The sequence below is a fragment of the Capra hircus genome, chromosome 12 (assembly GCF_001704415.2).
Source record: "Capra hircus breed San Clemente chromosome 12, ASM170441v1, whole genome shotgun sequence".
In the NCBI taxonomy this organism is placed as follows: Eukaryota; Metazoa; Chordata; class Mammalia; order Artiodactyla; family Bovidae; genus Capra; species Capra hircus.
In genome coordinates this window covers 38,715,329-38,742,636 of record NC_030819.1, presented here as the reverse complement: position 1 = coordinate 38,742,636, position 27,308 = coordinate 38,715,329, and the positions used below count along the sequence as shown (strand labels likewise).

General features: G+C 35.8%; 1 protein-coding gene across 2 annotated transcripts in view; it reads left to right on the top strand.

The window, feature by feature from the left end:
• The window catches only part of PIBF1 (progesterone immunomodulatory binding factor 1), a 229,464-nt gene that overhangs the window by 136,504 nt on the left and 65,652 nt on the right, over window positions 1-27,308 (top strand). For both annotated transcript variants that reach the window (XM_005687655.3, XM_018056511.1), the window contains 2 exons: window positions 7,157-7,247; window positions 21,408-21,510. In XM_005687655.3, coding sequence (XP_005687712.1) covers window positions 7,157-7,247; window positions 21,408-21,510 — 194 coding nt within the window. The remainder of the gene's footprint in view (window positions 1-7,156; window positions 7,248-21,407; window positions 21,511-27,308) is intronic.

Here is a 27,308-nt window from a genome sequence, read left to right as displayed (position 1 = left end):
TGCCCCTATAAACATAAATCAGCCTAAGGTCAAATTCCTTAGCATGTCTTTTTATGATTAGACTCATTTATCTTTGTACTTTTTCATGCCTTGCCACTCTTATCATATCACCTTATTTTGAAAGTTCTATACTCTTTTTTATCTCTGTAACTTTGCAGATGTCCCTCTGTTTAAATAAATAAGTAATAAAAGAAAACTTCCTCAATCTGATAAGAGATACCTATAAAAAATATACAGCTAATGTAACTAATGATGAAATATCAATTGCTTTCCCTTTAAGGGAGAGAACCAGGCAAGGATTTCTAGAGGATTGCCTTCTGGAACCAGGCAAGAAATTTTCATAACTTCTATCAAACATATTTGAGCTTTAATGGACGATAGGAAAAAATTTACAAAGGTCGGAAATGAAGAGGAAAGACTATATTTTCAGATTACAAAGCAATCATTGACACTGATAAGTAAATTTAACAGGCTATGATAATTACATGAAAATATACTAGAAGTAAACAATTGGAAATCGAAATTTTAAAAGCAATTTCGTTCACAATAGTATCAAAAAACACAAAATATATAGGAATAAATTTAACAGTACAAAATACAAATCATTGCTAGGAAAAATTAAGAAGACTCTCTAAAATATCTAAAGATAAAATCATGAATTCTATTAATTCAGTGTTGTTCCAATCACAGTTCCTTTTTTAACATTTTAGTATTCCGTTTATGTGAAAATTCAAAGTCTACTTTTAATAATAGCATGACACACCTACCAGAATGCCTGAAATTAGCAAGACCGACTATTCTCAATGTTTGTGAGGAAGACTTTCTTATAAAACCAAACAACCTATCCAGTTATCCAGCAATTTCATTCTTAGTTGCTTTCCCAAAGACAAAGAGCATACGCACACTAGAACAACCCAAATAATGTGAGCAGGTCGGGGGGAGGAACACAGTTGGAAGGCCTACACAGACTGACTTCAAGACTTAATATAAAGCTATTGTGTCAAGCTAGCATACTACTGGCATAAAGAAAGACAGATACAGCAACAAAGTAAATTAGAGAACTAATAAATAGACCCACACTTTCTGGATTATTTGATTTTTAATAAAGACAGCAAACCATTCAACTGGAGAAAGGAAAGTTCCATACATGGTGCTAAAAAAATTAGACATATTTTTGAAAGTGAACCTCAACCTTATTTCATACCATACACTAATACTAACTTAAGATAAAACTTGCAAGTAATAAGTAAAACTATAGATGTTTGGAAAACATGATTTTTTTGCAACTTGATACAGCTCAAAATTTCCTAGATAGGTTCTTGAAAGGAACTATAATAAAATAAAGCTTTACTAAGTTGATTTCATCAATATTAAAAACCTCTGCTCTTTTAGAAGACATTTTTAAAAAATGAACTAAGTTGCAGAGTAGAAGTAATCATAGTCTTATATCTGGCAAAGCAATGGTATCCATATTAAGAAAATGACTCAGAGAAAATATTCACAAAAGTCTTGACATAAGATTATCCAGATGGGCCTATCTCAAGGGTCCTTGTAAGAAAGTTATGTGATGATGAAAACAGAAGTTGAAGAGAGGATTTGAAGATCCATAGAAAATGTTAAGAAAGTCATAAGAAAAAATATATTTACAGTACTTCACTGTATCTGTTAATACTGTAGGTTTACATCATCTTCCCATGTGGTGCTAGCAGTAAAGAACCTACCTGCCAATGCAGTGAGACATAAGAGACACGGGTTCGATCCCTGTGTTAGGAAGATCCCCTGGAGAAGGGAATGGTAACCTACTCCAGTATTCTTGCCTGAAGAATTCCTTGAACAGAGGAGCCTGGCAGGCTACAGTTAGGGGGTCGCAAAGAGTTGGACACAACTGAAGCAACTTAGCATGCATGCATCTACATCAATATTGTTTTAAATGATACAAACCACTGTAGATGTTATATGTATTGCTAATGCTAGATATCCAAAATGAAAAGATAGATGGACCTAGAGGTTATCATACTAAGTGAAAGAGAAAGACAAATATCATAATAATATCATTTATATGTAGAATCTAAAGTATGGCATAAATGAACTTAGTTACAAAACAGAAATAAACTCACAGACATAGCAAACGAACTTATGGTTACCAAAGGGGAAGAAGGAGGTAGGAGAATTAATTAGAGGAGTTTAGGATTAGGAAATACAAACTACTATATGAAAAGTAGATAAAATAGATAAACCTACTTTCTAGCACAGGGAACTATATTTAGTACCTTGCAATAAACCGTAATGGAAAATAATATGAAAAGGAATATATATATATTCACTTTGCTATACATCACAAACACAACATTGTAAATCAACTATACATCAGTAAAAATTCATATTATTAAAAATAAATGAAGATATAATGTGAAGAAAAAAATTCACATTTATTTACAGGTATAAAAATTCATGCGTGGATAAAAAAGAAGCAGCAATATTGCTTTATCACAGCCCAATGTAACTGATATGATTGTTTCAGGGTAGCCTAGCCTATACACTAATGACTGAATCACTATAAAATTTTTGTGACATACAGTATTACAGTCATATTTACATTACAGTATTGGAAACATTGTTACACCTTTTAAAAAGCTACTTACCTGTGATGATACACTAACATGCAGTTTCTTCAGTTATGAGAGACATACAGTACAGTAATGTAATTGTTTGACAGCAAGGTTATAAAACAGTAAGAAAACTAACACATTATTAATTTTGTTATAAACCATATCTTTGTTAAACTAGATTTATTTGTACTTGGAAGACCAGTAAACTAGGTTCTTTTCTATCCATTTACACTGGAAATTAGAATATTCCTATCCTTGTTTAATGAATACTTACTGAAAAATGAAATTTGTGAGATGTAAGGGCAAAACATTCTTTTTTAGTACCATAGTGTGTACAGTCAAAGGATTGTTGTCTAATTCGTCTCATTTCAGCTGACACAAGATGCTTAGACTTTATTTATTAAGGTGTAACCATGACAAAAAGTCTCAACAACCAGATAACCATGATGATGTGGTCACAAATTTCAAGCGAGACATCCTGGAGTGTGAAGTCAAGTGGGCTTTAGTAATCCTCACTACAAGCAGCTAATGGAGGTGATGGAATTCCATCTGAGCTATTTCACATCCTAAAAGATAATGCTTTTGAAGTGCTGCACTCAATATGCCAGGAAATTTGGAAAACTCAGCAGTGGCCACAAGACTGGAAAAGGTCAGTTTTCATTCCAATCCTAAAGAAAGGCAATGCCAGAGAATGTTCAAACTACTGTGCAGTTTTGCTCATTTCACAGGCTAGCAAGGTAATGCTCAAAATCCATCAAGCCAGGCTTCAGTAGTACATGAACCAAAAACATCCAGATGTACAGGCTGGATTTAGAAATGGGAAAGGAACCATAGATCAAATTGCCAGCATACCCTGGATCATAGAAAAAAGCAGGAGAATTCCAGAAAAACATTTACTTCTGCTTCATTGATTACACTAAAGCCTTTGACTGTGGATCACAACTAAATGTGGAAAATTCCTAAAGAGATGGGTATCACCACCTGAGAAACCTGTATGCAGGTCAAGAAGCAACACTTAGAATCAGACATGGAACAATGGACTGGTTCAAAATTGAGAAAGGAGTATGTCAAAGCTGTACAACCTGCTTATTTAACTTATATGCAGAATGTACATTATGCACAGTGCTGGGCTGGATGAAGCGCTAGATGGAATCAAGATTGCCAGGAGAAATAGCAACAACCTCAGATATGCAGATCATACCATCTTCATGGGAGAAAGTGAAGAGGAACTAAAGAGCCTCCTTAATCAAGGTACAAGAGGAGTGAAAAAGCTGGCTTATAACTCAACATTCAAAAAAGTAAGATCATGGCATACATTCCCATCACTTCATGGCAAATAGATGGGGAAACAAATGGAAACAGTAACAGTTTATTTTCTTTGGCTCCAAAATCACTGCAGATGGTGACTAGCTCTGAAACTAAAAGAAGCGTGATCCTTGGAAGAAAAGCTATGACAAACCTAGTTGTTGTTCAGTTGCCAAGTCATGTCCAACTCTTTGTGACCCCATGAACTGCAGCATGCCAGGTTTCGCTGTCCCTCCCATCTCCCAAGGTTTGCCCAAGTTTGTGTCCGTTGAATTGGTGATGCCATCCAACCATCTCATCCTCTGTCACCCTCTTCTCCTTCTGCCTTCAGTCTTTCCCAGCATCAGGGTCTTTTCCAATGAGTTAGCTGTTCACGTCAGGTGGCCAAAGATTGGAGTTTCAGACAGTGTATTAAAAAACAGAAACATCACTTTGCTGACCAAAGTCCATATAGTCATATGTATGGTTTTTCCAGTAGTCGTGTTTAGATGTTAGAGTTGTACCATAAAGAAGGCTGAGCACTGAAAAATTGAAGCTTTCGAACTGTGGTGCTAGAGAAGACTCTTGAGAGTCCCTTGGACAGCAAAGAGATCAAACCAGTCAGTTCTAAAGGAAATCAGCCCTGAAAGTTCATTGGAAGGACTGATGTTGAAGCTGAAACTCCAATACTTTGGCCACCTGATGCGAAGAGCTGACTCACTGGAAAAGACTGATGCTGGGAAAGATTGAGGGCAGGAAGAGAAGGGGACAACAGAAGATGAAATAGTTGGATGGCATCATCGACTCTATGCACGTGAGTTTGAGCAAACTCCAGGAGATGGTGAAGGACCAAGAAGCCTGGTGTGCTTCAGTCCATGGGGTCAGAGAGTCAGATATGACTAACTGAACAGTAACAAACCATGGCAAATTGCAGTATCCTGTTTATGCTTGAATTGCTTTTTGTAATTAAGTGTAATATTACTTTGGAGAAGGAAATGGCAACCCACTCCAGTATTCTTGCCTGGAGAATACCATGGACAGAGGAGCCTGGCAGGCCCTGGTCCATAGGGTCGCAGAGAGTCAGACACAACTGAAGCAACTAAGCCCACACATAATATTAAGTATTTGAGGAGTTTTGTTTTCAAAGGTCTTATCAAGTTGTTAAAAGTATAGGTATTGTCCAGAAAGTAAATAAATTTTTTGTAAATATCAGATTTCTGATTGTCAATTGAGGGACCTCTTCTCCATCCTCCTTCTACTTGTAACCTCTGCTCAGCATTTGTCACATTTTTCAAAACTCTTCTCTTGCTTCTTAAATCACTTTTGATTGTTTCTTCTCCATTATTTTTATTAGCTCTTCTTCTATCTGTTTCTAGTTCCTGGGGATTTTTTCCCCTCATCCTCTTTAACTCTTACTTACCTATTTTCTAGATAATCTTATCTCTTTCCACAATTTCAGTTAGTGTCTTTAGGCTAGTCATTCCACAGGTCTGTATGGAATTCTCGTTTTCATTCCTTTCCTAAATCCAGTTAATAATAGTACCTGTAACTTGTGAGGAGTTCTGTTTTCTCATTACTGGAATTTTTTTCCTATATAAAATCAGAGTTAACAACCAAAATCTATTGGTCATGTCACTTACCTGTTTTAATCACTTTTAACTTTTTGTTATCTTGTTGTCTTAGAATAAAATCCAGGCTCTTTAGCCTAGCAAACAAGACTACTACCATTGTTTTTCAGACTAACTGTAGCCACTTTCCTCACAATTATTAATACTAAAACTTTTCAGCTCTGTGCCTTTACACATTACAGTTCCTTCCGGCAACTTCTATGTAAATGTCATTCTCCCCATACCTTCTTTATGCCTGTAGCATGGGGAAAGTGGTAGTACTCAGATATTAGTTGTGCTTCTAAGACACATTCATATGTCTTTAATACCATTTACCATGTTGTATAGTATATTGCTTCTTTAATTAAATCATCACTAGAATAATTATACCATAAGTTACTAACCAAGTATTAAACTCAAATTTAAGTTGTCCATCCGTATCTGATGAGTTTTTGAGATGTTAGCTAAATTTACTCCTCTCTCTTCTGAACTTAGAATGATGTAAGACAGACAAGAGTCAGATGGGTGTCTAATGCCAGCTCTAGCTCTGATAGAGATGAAGTGAAGTCAACTTGGATCTGAGCAGTGATAGCTGATAACACGACTGCTCATGGCACCACGCATCCCTCACTTCCACATGTCCCTCATAATTAACAATCTGACCTCTGAAAACTGATCTTGGTTCAGTGTCAAAAATAGAGTCAAAATTGAAGGAAAACACTTACAAATATTCCTAAAATGTTTACTGTACCACAGCAGAATCAAACAACAAAAAGGCATACTACAGTGATAGGCCTGCAAGTAACTTCCTTACTAATGTAAAATCTGTGGCTTTGTTTTAAACTTGAAATACTTCTGAAAGTAGGTTTCTCTTTTGAACATTAAAATAATGGTTATCAATGAATAATGTTATAAAAATTGTTATATGTCATTGACTGCTTTAAATTGAGCTATAAACCTTCAGTTTTTATGGCCTTTGATTAAATGTTTTTTCATCTCAACTTCCAGTAAAATCATCATTGCATTTAAACTTTTTACCCATAAAATGTTAACCTGTTGGTTAAAATTTCTTCTGGGGAGTGTGTGACAATAACAAAATTTAGAAGTAAAGGTTGTTGCTAAATTTTTTGTAATTAAAAAGAAGTCATCAATAGGTTCTTAGACTATATGTTTTCTTTACAGAGTAGCCTACATAAATGCATAATTTCATTATTGCAAGTTAGGATAACTTGATAACAAGTTAGATAACTATCTTCTGATAAAATAATGAACATCTTTTCTAATTAAAAATAGTCATTTCTTTTATCAAGAAGTGATGAGATTGAGGTTATCTTTACTTTTTTATAATTACGTAACAAACATTTCATGCAAAAAGCCTTTGAATCTCAGAATAAACAGTCTGTATTATTGTGTTTTATAACAAGACAACTTAATGTGTCATATGATGCAGTCCCTTACACTTTGAAGCAATAAATGGGACAACTCCAAGCAAGCAGACACTTAATGAAATATGCTGCTATTTACAAATGGCCTGTTTGAGATTATGCATATGTGTTCTTATATTCACTAATTCATTATTATGACCTCTTTTATTTTCATTTCTGCCATGCTTTTTAAGAAGAAAGAATTTCACAGCATATACTTATTATTTTCCAGTTGAAGATGAAGTTGAAGCCGAAAGGGTTCTTTTTTCCTATGGCTATGGTGCTAATGTTCCCACAACAGCCAAAAGACGACTAAAGCAAAGGTAGGATCAATATATATTTGTTTACTTATCTAGTCAAGCTAAATGTAATGACATTCTGCTTTTTGATAATGTACTAAATGGAGTGACAAATAAAGTTACTGTATTTCTTCTTATGCATAAATATTACATTGTTCATGAAACATAACATAGTAATAATCATGCCTTTCATGTATTTTTAAGTAGACTGTAAGTGTACATTAGAATTTTCCTCGAATTGGATTCCATTGAATAATGGCATCATTTAAATGCTGATAATGGCAGCATTTAAATTTTTTCAGGTTAAAATTAATGAATTGTGTTTCCTTTTTTCCCTTGTTTCATATTCGCCTGTGTTACATTCCTTGACTTATACTTCAAAGAGAGAGAGAAAAAGATTGAGAGAGAGAGAGAGAGAGAGAGAGAGAGCTAGCATGTATGCACTGGTCACTCAGTCGAGTCTGACTCTCTGTGACCCCGTTGACTATAGCCCACCAGGATCCTCTTTCCATGGGATTTTCCAGGCAGGAATACTGGAATGAGTTGCCATTTCTTCCTCCAGGGGATCTTCCCGACCCAGGGATCAAAACTGTGGCTCCTATGACTCCTACATTGCAGGAAGATTCTTTTACTGCTGAGCCATCAGGAAAGCCCAGCAGATATATTGTGACTGAAAATATAACAGACTTTATGAAGACCAAGAAAATTTTTAGAAGATCCACCAGTTATTTTATAAAATACTATTTATTTAAAGTATGCCAAGAGAAAATTGTACCTATATTAATTGGTTTTCTAGTTGACCTAACTCCTTTCTCCCACCTTAATTCATCCTGCTTTGCAAAAAGAGTCCCATTTGCTACCATAACAAATCTAAATGTTTCTGTCAGACTTCTGAGCCCTTCCATGTAGCTCTGCTTCTCCAGCCTTATTTGTCTGTCTACCCAAAATGATGGTAGTATATCTCCCTGCCTATAAACATCTATTTTCCATGTAACCACACAACAAGCATTTGTCTTTATCTTGCTAGCTCTCATTTCCATATTGCTTCCCCAGCCAGATGGAAAGATCCTCAAGGTCAGCAAGTACATCTTATTCTTGTTTATTCTCCATTGTCTCTACCCAGCATGGTGTGAGATAGCTAGCAGAATTGTCTCTTCATCTAAGTATTTGAGGATTCAAAGCTGTTTATTTATCTGTTGTTTTTATATGAATTGATTTAAACATTTAGAGACATTACATACTAAGTAAGAAAAATAATTAATCTTAACTCTAACAATTTTATAGAAGCTTTGGCTCAGAAGATAACATGTCTTTATAGATATAGGTCATTTTATGAGAGGTAACAAAAAGATGCTTAGAACTTGTATTTCCTACTAGTTACACTAAATAGATCAAGGATAGTTGACTACTAGATAACAAATTGTAGCTGGCATGGTTAATTCTGTTTAGTGAAGATGCAAGTATTTCTAAATTATGTATTATTTGAAAAATTGGGTGTAATCCCATTCCATTCACATTCTTCCCCAAGTCCCTCCGAGTTCACTAAGGATGACCTAGGATAATTTGTCATTTTCAGGGTATTTCTGTATTTGAGGATTATATTGCCAAGGGGAAAATAGAAAAGTGATTTTATGGGCAAGCAACTTTTTTTTAATCAGTGGCAAATGATTGGTAAAATGCTAAAAATTGAAATTTGAAGGAAAAAGTCCATAATTTTAGCATCCAATTCCTTCAAATGCATCTTGTTCACAAGAAAAAAGAAATTTTCTCTTGTAAGGTTTCTTTTGGTAGCCCCAAATACTGAGTTATTCTAAAATTGAAAGCAATTATTACTATTAACCTTAATATTTTTTTTGGAATTTCCAAAACAGATGTTAATTTCTTAATATTTAGACTGAAAATATAAGGAACCACAACTGATTCATGTTCTGCATAATCTTAACTGTCTGTTCAAATATTTCTAAAGATTTTATCACTGAGCTATCTATGTGCCTTGAACAAGTGCCTAATGGGCATGCTATTAATACCTCCTACCAGCTGGTGCCAGGCATTCTTCTCATGATGAACCAGAGGGTTATTTTGAGGAAGTGCTTCTCAGGTCATCTAAATGGAGTGAAGGGAAAGTAAGTCTGGATAGCCAAAGAGGACATTTATGCATTCCTTTTTCCATTCATTCAACAACTTTTATTGAGTACCTACTGTACGCACAAAGTTGACCCGTGGCAAAGAAAACCCCTTTTGAGGATCTGATGCATTTCTGAAGTTTGCAAAGTCCTTATTTGATTTCCTGATGGATATTTGTAAAGAAGTAAATGGCTTTGTACTTTAGGTTTAATTTATTTAAGATTGTTGTATGGCAGAAACCAATACAACATTGTAAGCAATTATCCTCCAATTCAAAAAGAAAAAAGATGAAAGCAATATAATCTTCTAGAAAATTTATATTTAATTTATCACATTTAAAATTAAAACAATGGAAGCTTAAGGTGACTTATAAAATAACAGAATGGCCCATGAAATATTTACATAACAAAGTTGCCATTATACATCAGCCCATAACAAAGTGTATTGAAATTTCAAAGGAGCTTTTTTCACATCTGGTATGCAATATACCCCATTCATACAGTGTTTGATTTGAAATCTCATATATTCAACAACCAATTCCCTGGTGGCTCAATGGTAAAGAATCCGTCTAACAAAGCAGGAGACGCAAGTTCAATCCCTGGGTAGGGAAGATTCTCTGGAGAAGGAAGTGGCAACCCTCTTCAGTGTTCTTGCCTGGGAAATCCCATGAACAGAGGAGCCTGGCAAGCCACATTCCAAGGGGTTGCAAAAGAGTCAGACACAACTTAGGCACTTAACAACAACAAATATTCAACAACCAATTCAGGTATTTCAGGGTAGCACTTAATTGGAGGGGGTTTCTGATTATAAAAATAATATGTGTTTATTTTAGAAAATTGGTAAAATTACCAGTAATCCTGCTATCCAAAGATAACCATTCAAAAATGTATACAGATAGATATATTTTTCTACATATTTATGGTATTATTGTATGTAACTTAGAAGTTTAACTTTTTGTCTTCTAATTTTACCCTGAACATTTTCTTATATCATTGGATATTCTTCAAATAGATAAATTTTAATGGTTATTCAAACTTTAGTTTGTAGGCCTTCTGTTTTTGAGTGCCATATTGCCATTAGTAAATCGACAGTCACTGAAAATTTTCACTAGTTGCCTATTGCCACTTAAGGCATATTATGAAATTAAAATGAGAAAATGGATGCGAAGTTCATCACAGTGAATGCCTGGCATTGAGTAGGTGTTCAAGTGAAGTTTGTTATGTTAGTTAATGTTCCTTAAAATAAATTGATCAAAGCATTGATTTTAGAGATAAGGCCAGTGTTCCAAAAATGCTGGTGAGGCATAATTTGAATTTTCCTTTAAAACGATTTTGTTTTATTGTAATGAGACCCTCTTGAAGTAATTAGTAGAAACAACCCCTGAACATGAAACTAGTTTTGAGATTCACATTCTTTGATATAACTCAGTTTCTTAAGACATAGACCATAATGCCAGTTTCCCATAAAGAAGTAACAAAACTAACTTTTCAAAATTAGTTTGAAAAATAAATTCCAGAAATGTATCCTAAACGCATTACAATTGTTAAATAAGGGTGCTCCCAGTTTGAATTTTCAAGAGAGATATGAGCAATAACTAAATATTGTATTAAGCTTTCTGGGCCAAAGTCATGGAAAGTTAAAAGGGCTTAGACAATTAAAGCAGATTAAAATAAAATAAGCTCTTCTTGACTTGACTAAACTTGAAAATCTGAAGTAATGTTTTTGTTTCGGTCATGATTGTTTTGAAAATAGCAAACAAGATTTTCTGGTTACATGTTTTGGTTATGCTCTTTAACTTGTAATACTAAATGGGCAACACCCAGGCACTAACGTGGTCCTAGTGTGTGCATCTCTGTTTGTTTTGGCAGACCTGAATGTGGAGACTTTTCTGAGGATTTTTAAACCTTTCAAATTGCAAGATTTACTGCATACTACTGACCTTTGTTTTAGTTTCTGTCTAGTTTTATAAAGAGCTTTAAGTTGAAACTTTCACAGTAGACTAATCTTTATAATAAAGGAAAAGATAACACAGGGGGAGCTTTTATTTTTCTCTAGCAGACTTTTGAGCATAAAGTAATTTTGTTTTCCTCTCCTTTATTCTCATATATGTGAGTTCTCATTTTTGTCCTTAGAGAAAAGTTGTGCTTATTTCATTTGGGTTGGTTTTAGGAATAGTCCTTTAAAAAGCTACTGCTAATCAACTTGAAAGTTTAACCCTACAGAAAAACTAGAAAAAGACATACAACTATAGGTAATCAGAATAAACCACTATTTATTTAGTCCCTGTAACTGCCAAGAAAGTGGGCAGTGCAGGGAGCAACCTGATGCTCTCTGAAGCTGAAATCATTCTGGCCTGTATGCCCTTTTTTTGAACCATTTCTTCATGCCATGCTAATAGAGACAGAACTCTGACCTTCTAAAACTGAAGAAGATCAAAAACCCAAATGTTATTTCAGTCTATGTAACTAATTAGCAGGTACCTGAGTATATACAGTTAGTATTTAAATTTTGTTAATACTGAGTGAAGTATCCAGTATTGAAGGACTCAAGACAGAGTATCAGTCCCCCACTGTGCTTTGATAACTCAGATATGAGCAAGGGTCAACCATGTTCACTTTGGCTGGGCTATGCTTCTATGAAATCGTGTGTGATAATCAGAAGTGCTGACTTCCATTGACAAATCCAAAATGGTAACTTTTATATGGAGTCATGAGGTGCTGAAGAAAGCTAAGAGATAACCCATGGGAATTAATTTTACCATATAACAGGTAAAAATTTAGTTTAAAATTTAAATATAAAACTATACTCTGGTGGTATTAGTTTCTAGTTCATGTCAAATTTAATCTTGGTGCAGGTAAAAAAAAAATCACATGGCAATTAAGTAATTACAAAGAATTGAATGCTGTACCTACTGTAGTATCCCAACAAAGAGCCTATAAAAGCAGTGCTTTCTTGAGTTCAGTACTAAATAAATAAATAGCCTACCAACCAAACTTTAGCAGGAGTCATTTTTCCTGACAGTATCCCTGGTTACTCATTATAAAGAACTCACTATAAAGACTTGTTTTCATTGTATGTGCATTGTAGTTAAGGAGACATAAACTCAGCATAGTTGAGCAATTGTTCATTTGTCTTGCCTTGAATTTCAGTTAAGCTAAAATCACGTCCTTTCTTCTGACTTCTAATATCCCAGATTTCTAAAAGAATATACCCGTAACATCAAACTATTCAGCACAGCAACATGCCACATTTAAATATTTAGGAGGTTGAAATATAAAAGCAGTCACAGGTGAATTCAGCCAAAAGTTTAGGGAAGAGCTACCACTTATCCTCAAAGTCTTCCAGAAAATTTCAGAGGAAGGAGAACTCCCAAACTCATTTTGTGAGGCCACCATCACCCTGATACCAAAATCAGATGAAGATACCGCAAAAAGACAGTTACAGGCCAATATCACTGGTGAACATACATGCAAAAGTCCACAACAACGCTCTAGCAAACAGAATCTAACAACACATTAAAAAGATCATATATCATGATCAAGTGGACTTTATCCAGGGATGCAAGGACTCTTTAATATATACAAATTAATCAATGTGATGCACCATATTAACAAATGAAAAGAGAAAACCATATGATCATCTCAACTGATGAAGAGAAAGCTTTCAACAAAATTCAACACCCATTTCTAATTTTAAAAAACCTCTGCAGAGAGTAGGCATAGAAGGAACATAACTCAACATAATATAGTTAAGGGACCGACTCTATGCAACAGCATGGACTACAGGGCTCCAGACTTCCCTGTCCATCACCAACTCTCGGAGGCTGCTCAAACTCATGTCCGTCAAGTCAGTGATGCCATCCAACCATCTCATTCTCTGTCATCCCCTTCTCCTCCTGCCTTCATCAGGGTCTTTTCCAATGAGTCAGCTCTTCATATCAGGTAGCCAAAGTATTGGAGCTTCAGAATCAGTCCTTCCAATGAATATTCAGGACTGATTTCCTTTATCATTGACTAGTCTGATCTCCTTGCAGTCCAAGGGAGTCTCAGGAGTCTACTCCAACACCAGAATTCAAAAGCATCAATTCTTTGGCCCTCAGCTTTCTTTGTAGTCCAACTCTCACATCCATACATGACTACTGGAAAACCCATAGCTTTGGATAGACGGACCTTTGTCAGCAAAGTAATGTCTCTTCTTTTTAATATGTTATCTAGGTTGCTCATGGCTTTTCATCCAAGGAGCAAGCATCTTTTAATTTCATGGCTTGGGTTACCATCTGCAGTGATTTTGGAGCCCAAGGAAATGAAGTCTCTCTCTGTTTCCATTGTTTCCCCATCTATTGGCCATGAAGTGATGGGACCAAATGCCATGATCTTAATTTTTTGAATGTTGAGTTTTAAGCCAGCTTTTTCACTCTCATCAAGAGGTTCTTTAGTTCCTCTTCACTTTTTGCCATAAGGATGGTGTCATCTGCATATCTGAGGTTATTGATATATCTCCCTGCAATCTTGATTCCAGCTTATACTTCTTCCAGCCTGACATTTCACATGATGTACTCTGCGTTTAAGTTAAATTAGCAGGGTGACAATATACAGCCTTGATGTACTCCTTTCCCAATTTGAAGTCAGTCTATTATTCCGTGTCCAGTTCTAACTGTTGCTTCTTGACCTGCTTACAGGTTTCTCAGGAGCAAGGTAAGGTGGTCTAATATTGCCATCTTTTTAAGAATTTTGCACAGTTTGTTCTGATCCATACGGTCAAAGGCTTTAGCATAGTCAATGAAGCAGAAGTAGAGGTTTTTCTGGAATTCCTTTGCTTTTTCTGTAATCCAGTGGATGTTGGCAATATGATCTCTGGTTCCTCTGCCTTTTCTGGGGCTTCCCAGGTGGCTCAGAGGGTAAAGCATCTGCCTGCAATGTGGGAGACCTGGGCTCGATCCCTGGGTTGGGAAGATCCCCTGGAGAAGGAAATGCAACCCACTCCAGTATTCTTGCCTGGAAAATCCCATGGATGGAGAAGACAGTCCATGGGCTCGCAAAGAGTCAGACACAACTAAGCTACTTCACTTTCTTTCTTCTTTCTTTCTTTCTTCTGCCTTTTCTAAATCTGGCTTGAACATCTGGATGTTCTTGGTTCACATACTATTGAAGCCTAGCTTGGAGAATTTTGAGCATTACTTTGCTTGCATGTGAGATGAGTGCAATTGTGCAGTAGTTTGAACATTCTTTGGCATTGCCTTTCTTTGAGATTGGAATGAAAACTGACCTTTTCCAGTCCTGTGGCCACTGCCGAGTTTTCCAAATTTGCTGGCATATTGATCACAGCACTTTCACAGCATTATCTTTTAGGATTTGAAATAGTCAACTGGAATTTCATCACCTCCACTAGTTTTGCTTGTAGTGATGATTCCTAAGGCCCACTTGACTTCATGTACCAGGATGTCTGGCTCTAGGTGAGTGATCACACCATCGTGATTATCTGAGTTATGAAGATCTTTTTTGTACAGTTCTTTTGTGTATTCTTGCCACCTCTTCTTAATATCTTGTGCTTCTGTTAGGTCCATTACATTTCTGCCCTTTATTGTGCCTACCTTTGCATGAAATCTTCCCTTGGTATCTCCAAGTGCCTTCAGTTCAGTTCAGTCGCTCAGTCATGTCCGACTCTTTGCGACCCCATGAATCACAGCACACCAGCCCTCCCTGTCCATCACCATCTCCCAGAGTTCACTCAAACTCACATCCGTCCATCGAGTCAGTGATGCCATCCAGCCACCTCATCCTCTGTCGTCCCCTTCTCCTCCTGCCCCCAATCCCTCCCAGCATCAGAGTCTTTTCCAATGAGTCAGCTCTTCGCATGAGGTGGCCAAAGTACTGGAATTTCAGCTTTAGCATCATTCCTTCCAAAGAACATCCAGGACTGATCTCCTTTAGAATTGACTAGTTTGGATCTCCTTGCAGTCCAAGGGACTCAAGAGTCTTCTCCAACACCACAGTTCAGTCCCTTACCAGATATGTATTTTGAAATCTTCTTTGCCAGTTCTGTGGGTTACCTTTTCACTTACTCTTTGTGTTTTTTTAACTTATTTACTTTTGGCTGCTCAGGCTCTTTGTTGCTATGCATGGACTTTCTCTAGTTGCAGCAAATGGGGGCTACTCTTCACCGTGGTGCATGGGCTTCTCATTGCGGTGGCTTCTGTGTTGTGCAACACAGGCCCTAGAGCTCGCAGGCTTCAGTAGTAGTAGCATGTGGGCTTATTTGCTCCATGACATGTGGGATCTTCTTGGACCAGGGATTGAAACCATGTCATCTGCATTGGCAGGCGGATTCTTCACCACTGGACCACCAAGGAAGTCCCTCTTTTCACTTTCTTGATGGTGTCTTTTGAAGCGCAAAACTTTTTAATTTTAATTCAGTCCAGTTTGCGTCTTTTGTCATTTGTACTTTTGGTGCCATATCTAAGGGTCTTTTCCCAGATCCAAGTTCATGAAGATTTTCTTCTGTGTTTTCTTCTAAGAATTTATACTTTTAACCCTTTCATATAAATCTTTGATCCACTTTGAGATAATTTTTGATATCATGAAGTAAGGGCTTTATACCTTTTTAATGTGGCTAATAGAAAATTTAAATTGCATGTGTAGCTTGTATTATATTCTGTTGGACAAAACTGGCCTAAAACAGTAGTCTCCAAACTTTTCCTATGAATCCCTATTAGGGGGAAAAAACTGAGCGTGTACTCAGGAATATTATATGTCTGTGTGTATGTGTGTGTCTTTAGTTGCTGAATCGTGTCCAACTCTTTGTCACTCACATATTTATATATTTATATGTACATATATATGTTGTATGCACACACTGTCACATGAAAAGTGTCTTATATGCATGCTCACTCGCTCCAGTCATGTCCATCTCTTTGTGACCTCATGGACTGTAGCCTGCCAAGCTCCTCTGTCTATGATATTTTTCTGGCAAGAATACTGGAGTGGGTTGCCATGCCCTCTTCCAGGGGATCTTCCCAACCCGGGGATCAAACTTGCTTCTCTTGCCTCTCATGTATGGCAACAGATTCTTTACTGCTGAGCTACTTGGGAAGCTCCAATCCATACTGCTTTCAATTTTCTCCAGCAGATCATTCTTCACTTCTGTTTTTCCCTCTACCCAGAATGCAGTTTCTCTGCTTTGTCACTGCATTAGTTAATTTTCATTCTTCAGTGTGGCCTTTTATATTATTTAATGTACTACTATAATTTTTTTTTACTTGCCCATCTTCTTCAGTTAGCTCCTCCAGGAAGAAATTGTGAAATCCTAGTACCTGTATAGATGATAGGTTTTTAATAAATGTTTGTTAAAAGAGAATGTTCATGATTATTTTATTAATTAATGAATATGTTTCTTCCAACTCAGCTTGCTTTTCTGCAGTCATTGATAGTCATGATCCAGAGGGAAATAATTGCTAATTTTCTTTTTATCATTTTTAAAAAGTTTAACTGCAAGTATTATGATGAAAATTTTTATTTATTGTTTCTCCTGAGTGTTCTGTGTGCTTAAATATTTTATTTTTTGAAGAAAAAGTATCTCATAGTATTTTTTTATTCTTGATACTATATTCTTTTTCTTTTTTCCCTAGAACAAGGACTCTTAAGGGCAATTTGAGAACTGTAATGTGATTTCTAGTAATCTATGAGAAGATGTATTCTGCTGTCCTTACTACTGACTTGGAAGTGAATTTTTAAAGCATGATTAGTGGGTCAGTTGTAGACCAATTGTACCATAGTGGCTTTCATTTTCTAAATATTGGTCATAAACAACAATACTAGCATTCATAGTAATAGTCACAGTTGTTCCCATCAGCATCAGTTCTTAGAAAAGTTTTCTCAATCAAATAGTGCTATGAAATATCCATTGAAATACTGTAGAACACATTTCTGGGGAATTTCAAGAAATTGTAAGATACCTTCCTTCTATTTAGAGTAGATTTTTCTCCCTCAGAATCCTCCAACCAAAAGCAGGGAAATTCAAAGTAGTGATAGCTTTGGTGTTAGGGCTTAAGCACCAGCATACCAAGAATTTCTTGAATTCAGTGGTTTGTGTTATGTGGTATTTTACGTTGATAAGTGGTATCACACCATATCTGCATAAGAGCATTAGGCAATTCCCAAACAAAACAAAAAGCACCCAAACCAAATGAGCTGTTTAATATTATTAAACTTGATCTCTTCAAGTCATTAACTGCTTGAAAATGTTAGTAAGGGGGTGACCTTTGCATCTCATTATTTTTGTGCATTCTTTATTTCATTTAATCTCATCAATAACTGTTTCTATATAATAGTGTTTGATTGTATTCTTTATACTGAACACTATACAAATATGATCCGTACAACCAACATACATTTATTAAGAAATTGCCATGTCAAAAAAGACCCTAATACTGAGTTCAGTTGGAGACAGAAAGATAAGAGTTAATTTTAACATGTATGGAGGATGAGAAAAAGAGAATGAAAGTATGAATGAAGATAACTGCAAAGTTTTTAAATTAACCTAATGAAAAGACACAGCTAATGATATGTAATACTGATGTTGGCAAAGATGAATCAATAGATTTAAAATGTAAACATAACATAAAATTATCATTAAAACTTTTTTTATTTGAAGAAGATCTCTATCTTATTTTAAAGCCAGATTTTAGAGAACTTGATATATTTTACATTGGGGGATTGAGTATATGGTAGCCATAAACAACAAACTGAGAAAAATTCTTAAAGAGTAGGGAATACCAGACCACCTTACCTGCCTCCTGAAAAATCTGTATCCAGGCCAAGAACGGTTAGAATTGGACATGGAACAACAGACTGGTTCCAGATTGGGAAAGGTTTACGTCAAGGCTGTATATTGTCACCCTGACTATTTAACTTATATGCATAGTATATCTTGTGAAATGCCGGGCTGGAAGAAGCACAAGCTGAAATCAAGATTGCAGGGAGAAATATCAGTAACATGACACCACCCTTACGGCAGAAAGTGAAGAAGAACTAAAGAGCCTCTTGATGAGAGTGAAAGAGGAGAGTGAAAAAGCTGGCTTAAAACTCAATATTTCAGAAAACTAAGATGATAGCATCCAGTCCCATCACTTTATGGCAAACAGATGGGGAAGCAATGGAAACAGTGAGAGACTTTGTTTTGGGAGGCTCCAAAATCACTGCAGGTGGTGACTCCAGCCATGAAATTAAAAGATGCTTGCTCCTTAGAAGAAAAGCTATGACAAACCTAGACAGCATATTAAGAAGCAGAGACATTACTTTGCTGACAAAGGTCCGTCTAGCCAAAGCTATGGTTTTTCCAGTAGTCATGTTATGGATGTGAGAGTTGGACTTATAAAGAAAACTGAGCACTAAAGACGCTTTTGAACTGTGTTTGTTGGAGAAGACTCTGGAGAGTCCCTTGGACTGCAAGGAAATCCAACCAGTTCATCCTAAAGGAAATCAGTCCTGAATATTCATTGGAAGGACTGATGCTGAAGCTGAAATTCCAATACTGTGGCCACTTGATGTGAAGAAGTGATTCTTTGGAAAAGATCCTGATGCTGGGAAAGATTGAGGGCAGGGGGAGAAGGGGTCAACAGAGGATGAGATGGTTGGGTGGCATCACTGACTCGATGGACATGAGTTTGAGTAAGCTCCGGGAGTTGGTGATGGACAAGGAAGCCTGGCATGCTGCAATGCATAGGGTTGCAAAGAGTCGGACATGACTGAGCGACTGAACTTAACTAAACTGCAAATACCTTAAAAATCAATAAAGGAAGAAAGTAAATGAGTGACTCCCTCAGACTAAACAGGGAGGAAAGAGAGTAATGCTAATGGGTATAAATTTTTTTTGAGGGGGAGGAGTAATGAAAATATTCTAAAACTAAATTATAGTGATAGTTGTACAACTCTATATATACTAAAACCTATTGAATTGTAAAGTTTAAATCGATGGGATTTATGGTATTGTAAATTACATATCAAGAAAATTTCATGTTGATAAAGCTGTTTTTTTGTAAAAAATGATTATCAGGCACCGAAAGACTGTGTGTTTTCTATCTCTAACTTCAATTGGTTATTAAGGCAAAATCTTAGGTGTCACAAGGATAGAAACTCAGATATGAGCATACCTAAGTGAGCTACCCAGTTCACTGTATAACAAAAGAACTCATCATTTCAAATAACGGGTTCTTAGAAATAGGTATATAGGGTGATATTTATCAATTTTTTCCAGAGTTTTGTATGAATTCCTCTTTCTGATGTTCAGTTCAGTTCAGTCGCTCAGTCGTGCCCAACTCTTTGCAACCCCATGAATCGCAGCACACCAGGCCTCCCTGTCCATCACCAACTCCCGGAGTTTACTCAGACTCACGTCCATCGAGTTGGTGATGCCATCCAGCCATCTTATCCTCTGTCGTCCCCTTCTCCTCCTGCCCCCAATCCCTCCCAGCATCAGAGTCTTTTCCAATGAGTCAACTCTTCGCATGAGGTGGCCAAAGTACTGGAGTTTCAGCTTTAGCATCATTCCCTCCAAAGAAATCCCAGGGCTGATCTCCTTCAGAATTGACTGGTTGGATCTTCTTGCAGTCCAAGGGACTCAAGAGTCTTCTCCAACACCACAGTTCAAAAGTAGCAATTCTTCGGCGCTCAGCTTTCTTCACAGTCCAACTCTCACATCCATACATGACCACTGGAAAAACTATAGCCTTGACTAGACGGACCTTTGTTGGCAAAGTAATGTCTCTGCTTTTGAATATGCTGTCTAGGTTGGTCATAACATTTCTTCCAAGGAATAAGCGTCTCAATTTCATGGCTATAGTCACCATCTGCAGTGATTTTGGAGCCCCAAAAATAAAGTCTGACACTTTCCACTGTTTCCCCATCTATTTCCCATGAAGTGATGGGACCAGATGCCATGATCTTCGTTTTCTGAATGTTGAGCTTTAAGCCAGTTTTTTCACTCTCGACTTTCACTTTCATCAAGAGGCTTTTTAGTTCCTCTTCACTTTCTGCCATAAAGGTGGTGTCATCTGCATATCTGAGGTTATTGATATTTCTCCCGGGTGTATGTTAGGAAGTATTTAAAATACAGTGGAATTATTTCTGTCCTATAATTTGAGTTAGAATGAAAATATTTTTCTTCCTGTCATTGTAGAACATCCTGTCTTCTCAATTTGTGCAGATCTTGAGATTCTAGGATTAATGGACTAAGTTTATGGACTATGAAAATGTAATAAATATTAAATTTTTAAGTTTCTGGAATTACAGAACAAGCCTTTTCAGCATTTTTAGCAGTTTTTAAAGCATTGTGTCCCAATGGTTAGGAAAAATGATTTTATAACTGAGCCTTTTATTTTTTTTCCCATTGTGTCTTAAAAGTAGAATTGGGACATTTTTCATTTAATGTGATTATAAATACTGAAGATTACACTCAGTAAATAAGTTGTGATGTGGTGATCACAGTGTGATCTTTTAGTGATTTCTTTTAGTACAGAATCTTTACCTTTACTATTAGACATCTGTCTCTACTTTTCCTACATGTTTTCCATCTCTATTTTCAATAAAAAATCTTTTTAGTTGTGTTTTTTGTTATGAAATACATTATGTTGTCTGAGGAAAACACTGATGCTTTTCAAAGTGCAAGGTTATTATTGTTTCAACTAATTGCCTTATTTGTTTGTAAAAGGGAAATTTTTATAAAAAATGGAGAAAAGCTGTAAATTGCTTTCTTGTGGTCTTTTCAAGCAGATATTACAATGTAACTCTCCACTTTTATAGCAACGGCTAGAAACTATTACTGTGATAATCAACATATCACAGTTGCATTATCATGAAGATTTTTTATGTTGCTTTCAAAATTCTGAGTTGTTGGGATGTTGGTCTTCTACTGCTGACACCTGAGAATATTACTTGACTTTATTTTTCTGTTAATATTTAAGTATTATTAGGAGACGGTCAATTTTCAAGCACACAGGCACATTTTTAATGTTTGAGGTAGTAGTCCTCTTTTGTACACATTGATTTTCTTATTCCATTCTCCTAGTGTCCACTTGGCAAGAAGAGTGCTTCAGTTAGAGAAACAAAACTCGTTGGTTTTAAAAGACCTGGACCATCAAAAGAACCAAGTAACACAGCTTTCACAAGAGGTAAATAACCTAAACAAGTGAAACACATATAAAGAATCACAGTGTTGATTGTAATTCCTTATTACTCCTTTGTGTATTTTCTGAGCAGTTTCAAAATAAGCTGTTTGCTAGTACAAAATGATTTTATAGTCTATGAAAACTAACTGAATAAAGCAACTTAAAGTGTATGGTAAAAACTAAGATCAAAAAAAGAGATTAAATACCCAGACTAAATATAAATGCAGGCTAGACAGACAAAGCTTTGATTTCTGTAAATATACACTGGCAAAGCAAGTTTAGCAAATTTTGGTGGCATTTTAAGTTTTAAACTAAAGCCTCATTTTCCAAATAAATTTTTTTTTTTTTACTTCCTTGATGAAAAATGACTTATCTATTAAACACACTTGACTGGTATACACTATAACCCCTCACAGTCTTTGATATATGATAGTTCCCAAATTATACTTACTTTTTAAAAACTCAAATTTATATTTCTTTTGCTTAGCATTTTACTGTATCATTTAAAGACAATATATACATTTTACATAGTACTTCCAATCTTCTTATTTAATCAATATCTAATTCCAATTTTCTATGCTTCTGAAATTCAAGTAATAAAACAATTCAAACCAAAGATACCACCTTCGTAGCATTCCCTTTACTTCCTGAGTTTCAGCATAATGAATTTTTCTATGTTAGTATTTTAGGTCTTATAATAAAGGGACTTTTAAATGAGTATATTAAAAACTATTAATATGTACCATATATTCTGCATTTGTTTGCCTACAGACCTGCTGATATTTGTCTACATAGTGCCTTCTTTGTAATGTGCTTTTAATACTACAGCATTAGGAGGATCTTTATGCTCAAAGTATTTGTGATATGATATGATGTGATATGATATGATATGGTATGATGTGATGTGATGTGTATTATGATGCCTGGAATTCATGTTCCATAAAAATGTAAGAGAGGAGCTCAGTAGATAATACAAGAATCTCAAAATATTGATAATGATTGAAGCTTGGTGATGGGTACATATAGATTCAGTATTCAGTTCTGTACTTTTGTGTGTATTTGAAATTCTTTCATAAGACTTATAGAGAATCAGTAACCCTAAAAAGGTTTCTACTGACTGTAGTATATACTTTTTCCCTTGCAATTGAAAAAAGTATTAGAATTTGATATATTCCATGGATTTTACTTTTTCCTGCCTTAGAAAAATTTTCTTAAATTGAAAAAGAATTCCATAAACTAATTAGCTGAAAGGTGATAATATTAGATTGCTTCTATACCAGTATACTATTCATGATAGATGTTGAAAAAACAGGAGGGAAAGTCTCTCAGAATCTGTATTCTTTTGAGTAATTTATATATTTAAACCACGTAGGAATTTCTGAGAATTAATACAGAGATAAAAATCAACTGACTAATATTTAAATTTAGCATTAATTTCTATGTTATTCAAATTATACTGAGATTTATACATAAATGAATTGTCTAAATCAAAGTGCTAAAAAAATATTCAAAATGAAAACAGATACTCCTTTTATAGCAGCTTTATTGAGTCATAATTGATGTAAACTAATCTGCACAGATTTAATCTGTACAATATAACTGACATGCATAACCATGAAATCATCACCAAAACAAAGACAGTGAACACATGTGTCGCTGCCAATGTTTCCTTGTGTCCCTTGGGAATCGCTGTCCCAGCCCTCCCCACCCCCATCCTTGTCCCTAAGCCACCACTGATTTGCCTTATGTCACTGTAGACTAGTTTGCATTTCCTAGACTTTTATGTAAATTGAATATATATACATGAGCAACTCCCAGTTGCCTTATATATATATATATAATATGCACACACTATTTTTTTTGTCTGTCTTCTTTCATTCTGCATAATTATTTCAAGATTTGTCCATAGTCCATTCCTTTTACATTGCTGAGGAACATTCCATTGTATGAATTTACCACAGTTGTTCATCCATTCACTTCTTGATACTTAGGTTATTTCTGGTTTTTACCTATTATAAATAAAGCTAATATGAACGTCCATGTACAAGTCTTTATATAAACATATGTTTCTGTTTCTCTGGGGTAAATGCCTGGGAATGGAATAGCTGGATTGTGTGGTAGGTGTCTAATGTTTTAAGAAACTGCCGAACTGTTTTCCAAATGTTCATACTATCTACTTTTCCCACTAACAGCATATTAAAGTTCTAGTTCCTCTACATCCTTGCAATGATTTGATATGGTCAGTCTTTTTAAGTTTACCCCATTCTCATAGTGATTTTAGTTTGCATTTTCATAATGATTCATCTTTGCTATTTGTTTGTCTTACTGGGAGAAGTGTCTGTTCAAATTTTTTGCCCATTATATCAGATTGTTTTCTTACTAGTGAATTTTGAGAATTATTTGTGTATTCTAGATACAAGTCTCTTATCAGCTATATGGTTTCCACATATTTTCTCCCACTCTGTGGCCTGTCTTTTCATTTCTTAGTGTTGTTCTTCGAAAAGCAAAAGTTTTTTAATCTTGTCCATTTTTTCAGTTCACTCTCTTTTAGACTGTGTTTGATATGTTATATCTAAAATACCTTTGCCTAACTCATGGTTAGAGTGTTTTTGTCTGTGTAGTCCTGTAGATCTTTCATAGTTTAAATTTATGATCCTTTTTTAATGTTTGTGTGGAAACGACACAGAAGAGCCAAAAAGCTTTGAACCTGAACAGAACTGGAGGACCAGTACCATCTACTTTCAAGACATTATAAAGCTACAGTAATGAAGATGATGTGGAAGTGACATAAAGACAGGGATAACTGGAACAGAGAGTCCAGGGACAGACTCACACGTAGATTTTTAACTGATTTTCAGCAAAGGTGTTCTTATTCCTTTGTGTAAATCCAAATTTCCATCTGGCATCATATTGCTTCTGGTTGATATACTTCTTTTAACAATATTTATAAAGTAGGTCCACTGGAGATAAATTATTTTCACTTCTGTATGTTACAAAATGTTATTTTACCTTTTTGTTGTTTGGGTTTTTTGGTCTTTCTTTCTTTCTTTCTTTCTTTTTTTTTTTTTTAACATTTCTGACTGTCTATTCCTAACAAGAGTAAAGACTAAAACATATTTCTCCATTATGCAACTACAGCCAAATAAACTAGAAGGGTTCACTGGGTAGCCTTTCCCTTCTCCAGGGGATCTTCCCAACTCAGGGATCAAACCCAGGTCTCCCACATTGCAGGCAGATTCTTTACCAGCTGAAAAACAAGGGAAGCCCAAGAATACTGGAGTACATAGCCTTATCCCTTCCCCAGCGGATCTCCCTGACCCAGGAATAGAACCGGGGTCTCCTGCACTGCAGGCAGATTCTTTACCAGCTGAGCTATCAGGGAAGCCCTTTTCTTTTTTTATTGGAGTAAAATTCACATAACATAAAATTCACTGTTTTAAACATTTTAAATTGTACAGTTCAATAGTTTTTGTTATGTTTGTAATGTACAATCATCACCACTATTTACTTACAGAACATTCACATCACCCAGAGAGAAACGCTGAATGCACTAAGCACTTACTCCTCAGTCTTCCTTCCCTCCAGCCCCTGGAAACCACTAATGTGCTTTCTGTCTCTATAGGCCTGTTCTACATACTTCATATTAATGGAATCATGCAAAATGTGCCTTTGTGTGTCTGACTTCTCTCAGCATAATGTTTTCAAGGTTCATATATTAATATGTTGCACCATCAGTACTAAATTTTTTTATGACTAAGTAATATTCCATTGTACAAATATTTCACATTTTGTTTATCTGTTCACCAGTGGTGGACATTTATCATTTCCATCATTTGCCTATTGTAAACAGCACTGAGCATTCACGTACATTTTTGTTTGTTTGAACACATATTTTCAGTTATGAGTACATACCTAAGAGTGGAATTACTGGGGTCACATGGTAATTCTGTTAACTTTTTGAGGAACCATGGAACTGTTTTTCACAGCAACTGCACCGTTTATATCCCCATCAGTAATGTTCAGGGTTCCAGTTTCTCACATTCTCACCAATGCATATTTTCTGTTTTCTAGGTTTTTTTAAATTCTAGCCATCTTAGTGAGTGTGAAATGGTGTCTCATTGTGATTTCAATTTATATTAACCTTATAATTAATGATGTTAAGCATTATTTTGTATGTTTATTGGCCATTGGTATATCATTTTTGCAGAAATACAAGATATACCCATTTGAATGCAGAGTTCCAAAGAATAGCAAGGAGAGTAAAAGCCTTTCCCAATATTCAGAAATTGAGAAATGCACAGAAATAGAGGAAAACAATAGCATGGGAAAGACTAGTGATATCTTCAAGAAAATTAGAGATACCAGGGGAACATTTCATGCAAAGATGGGCACAATAAACTACAAAAATGGTATGGACCTAACAGAAGCAGAAGATATTAAGAAGAGGTGGCAAAAATACACAGAAGAACTATACAAAAAAGATCTTCATGACCCAAATAGCCATGATGGTGTGATCACTCACCTAGAGTCAGACATCCTGGAATGTGAAGTCAAGTGGACCGTAGGAAGCATCACTACGAACAAAGCTAGTGGACATGTGGAATTCCAGTGGAGCTATTTCAAATCCTAAAAGATGACACTGTTAAAGTGCTGCACTCAATATGCCAGCAAATTTGGAAAACTCAGCAGTGGCCACAGGACTGGAAAACATCAATTTTCATTCCAATCCCAAAAGAAAGGCAATGCCAAAGAATGTTCAAACTACCACATAACTGCACTCATCTCACATGCAAGCAACATAATGCTCAAAATTCTCCAAGCCAGGCTTCAACAGTACAAGAACAGTGAACTTCCAGATGTTCAAGCTGGATTTAGAAAAGGCAGAGGAACCAGAGGTCAAATTGCCAACATCTGCTGGATCATCAAAAAAGCAAGAGAGTTCCAGAAAAACTTCTATTTGAGCTTTATTGAGTATGTCAAAGCCTTTGACTGTGTGGATCACAACAAACTGTGGAAAATTCTTCAAGAGATGGGAATACCAGACCACCTTATCTGCCTCCTGAGAAATCTGTATGCAGGTCAAGAAGCAACAGTTAGAATTGGACATGAAACAACAGACTGATTCCAAATTGGGAAAGGAGTACATCGAGGCTGTATATTGTCACCCTGATTATTTAACTTATATGCAGAGTACATCATGAGAAATGCTGGACTGGATGAAGCACAAGCTGGAATGAAGATTGCTGGGAGAAATATCAAAAACCTCAGATATGCAGATGACACCACCCTTATGGTGGAAAGTGAAGTAGAACTAAAGTGAAAGAGGAGAGTGAAAAAGTTGGCTTAAAACTCAACATTCAGAAAACTAAGATCATGGCATCTGGTCCCATCACTTCATGGCAAATAGATGGGGAAACAGTGAGAGAATATTTTGGGGGGGCTCCCAGAATCACTGTAGATGGTGACTCCAGCCATGAAATTAAAAGATGCTTGCTCCTTGGAAGAAAAACTATGACCAACCTAGACAGCATATTAAAAAGTAGAGTTATTACTTTGCTGACAGGTCCATCCAGTCAAAGCTATGGTTTCTCCAGTAGTCATGTATGGATGTGAGAGTCAGACTATAAAGAAAGTGAGCACTGAAGAATTGATGCTTTCAAACTGTGGTGGTGGAGAAGATTCTGGGAGAGTCCCTTGGACTGCAGGGAGATCCAACCAGTCCATCATAAAGGAAATCAGTCCTAAATATTCGTTGGAAGGATTGATGCTGAAGCTGAATCTTCAATACTTTGGCGATGCGA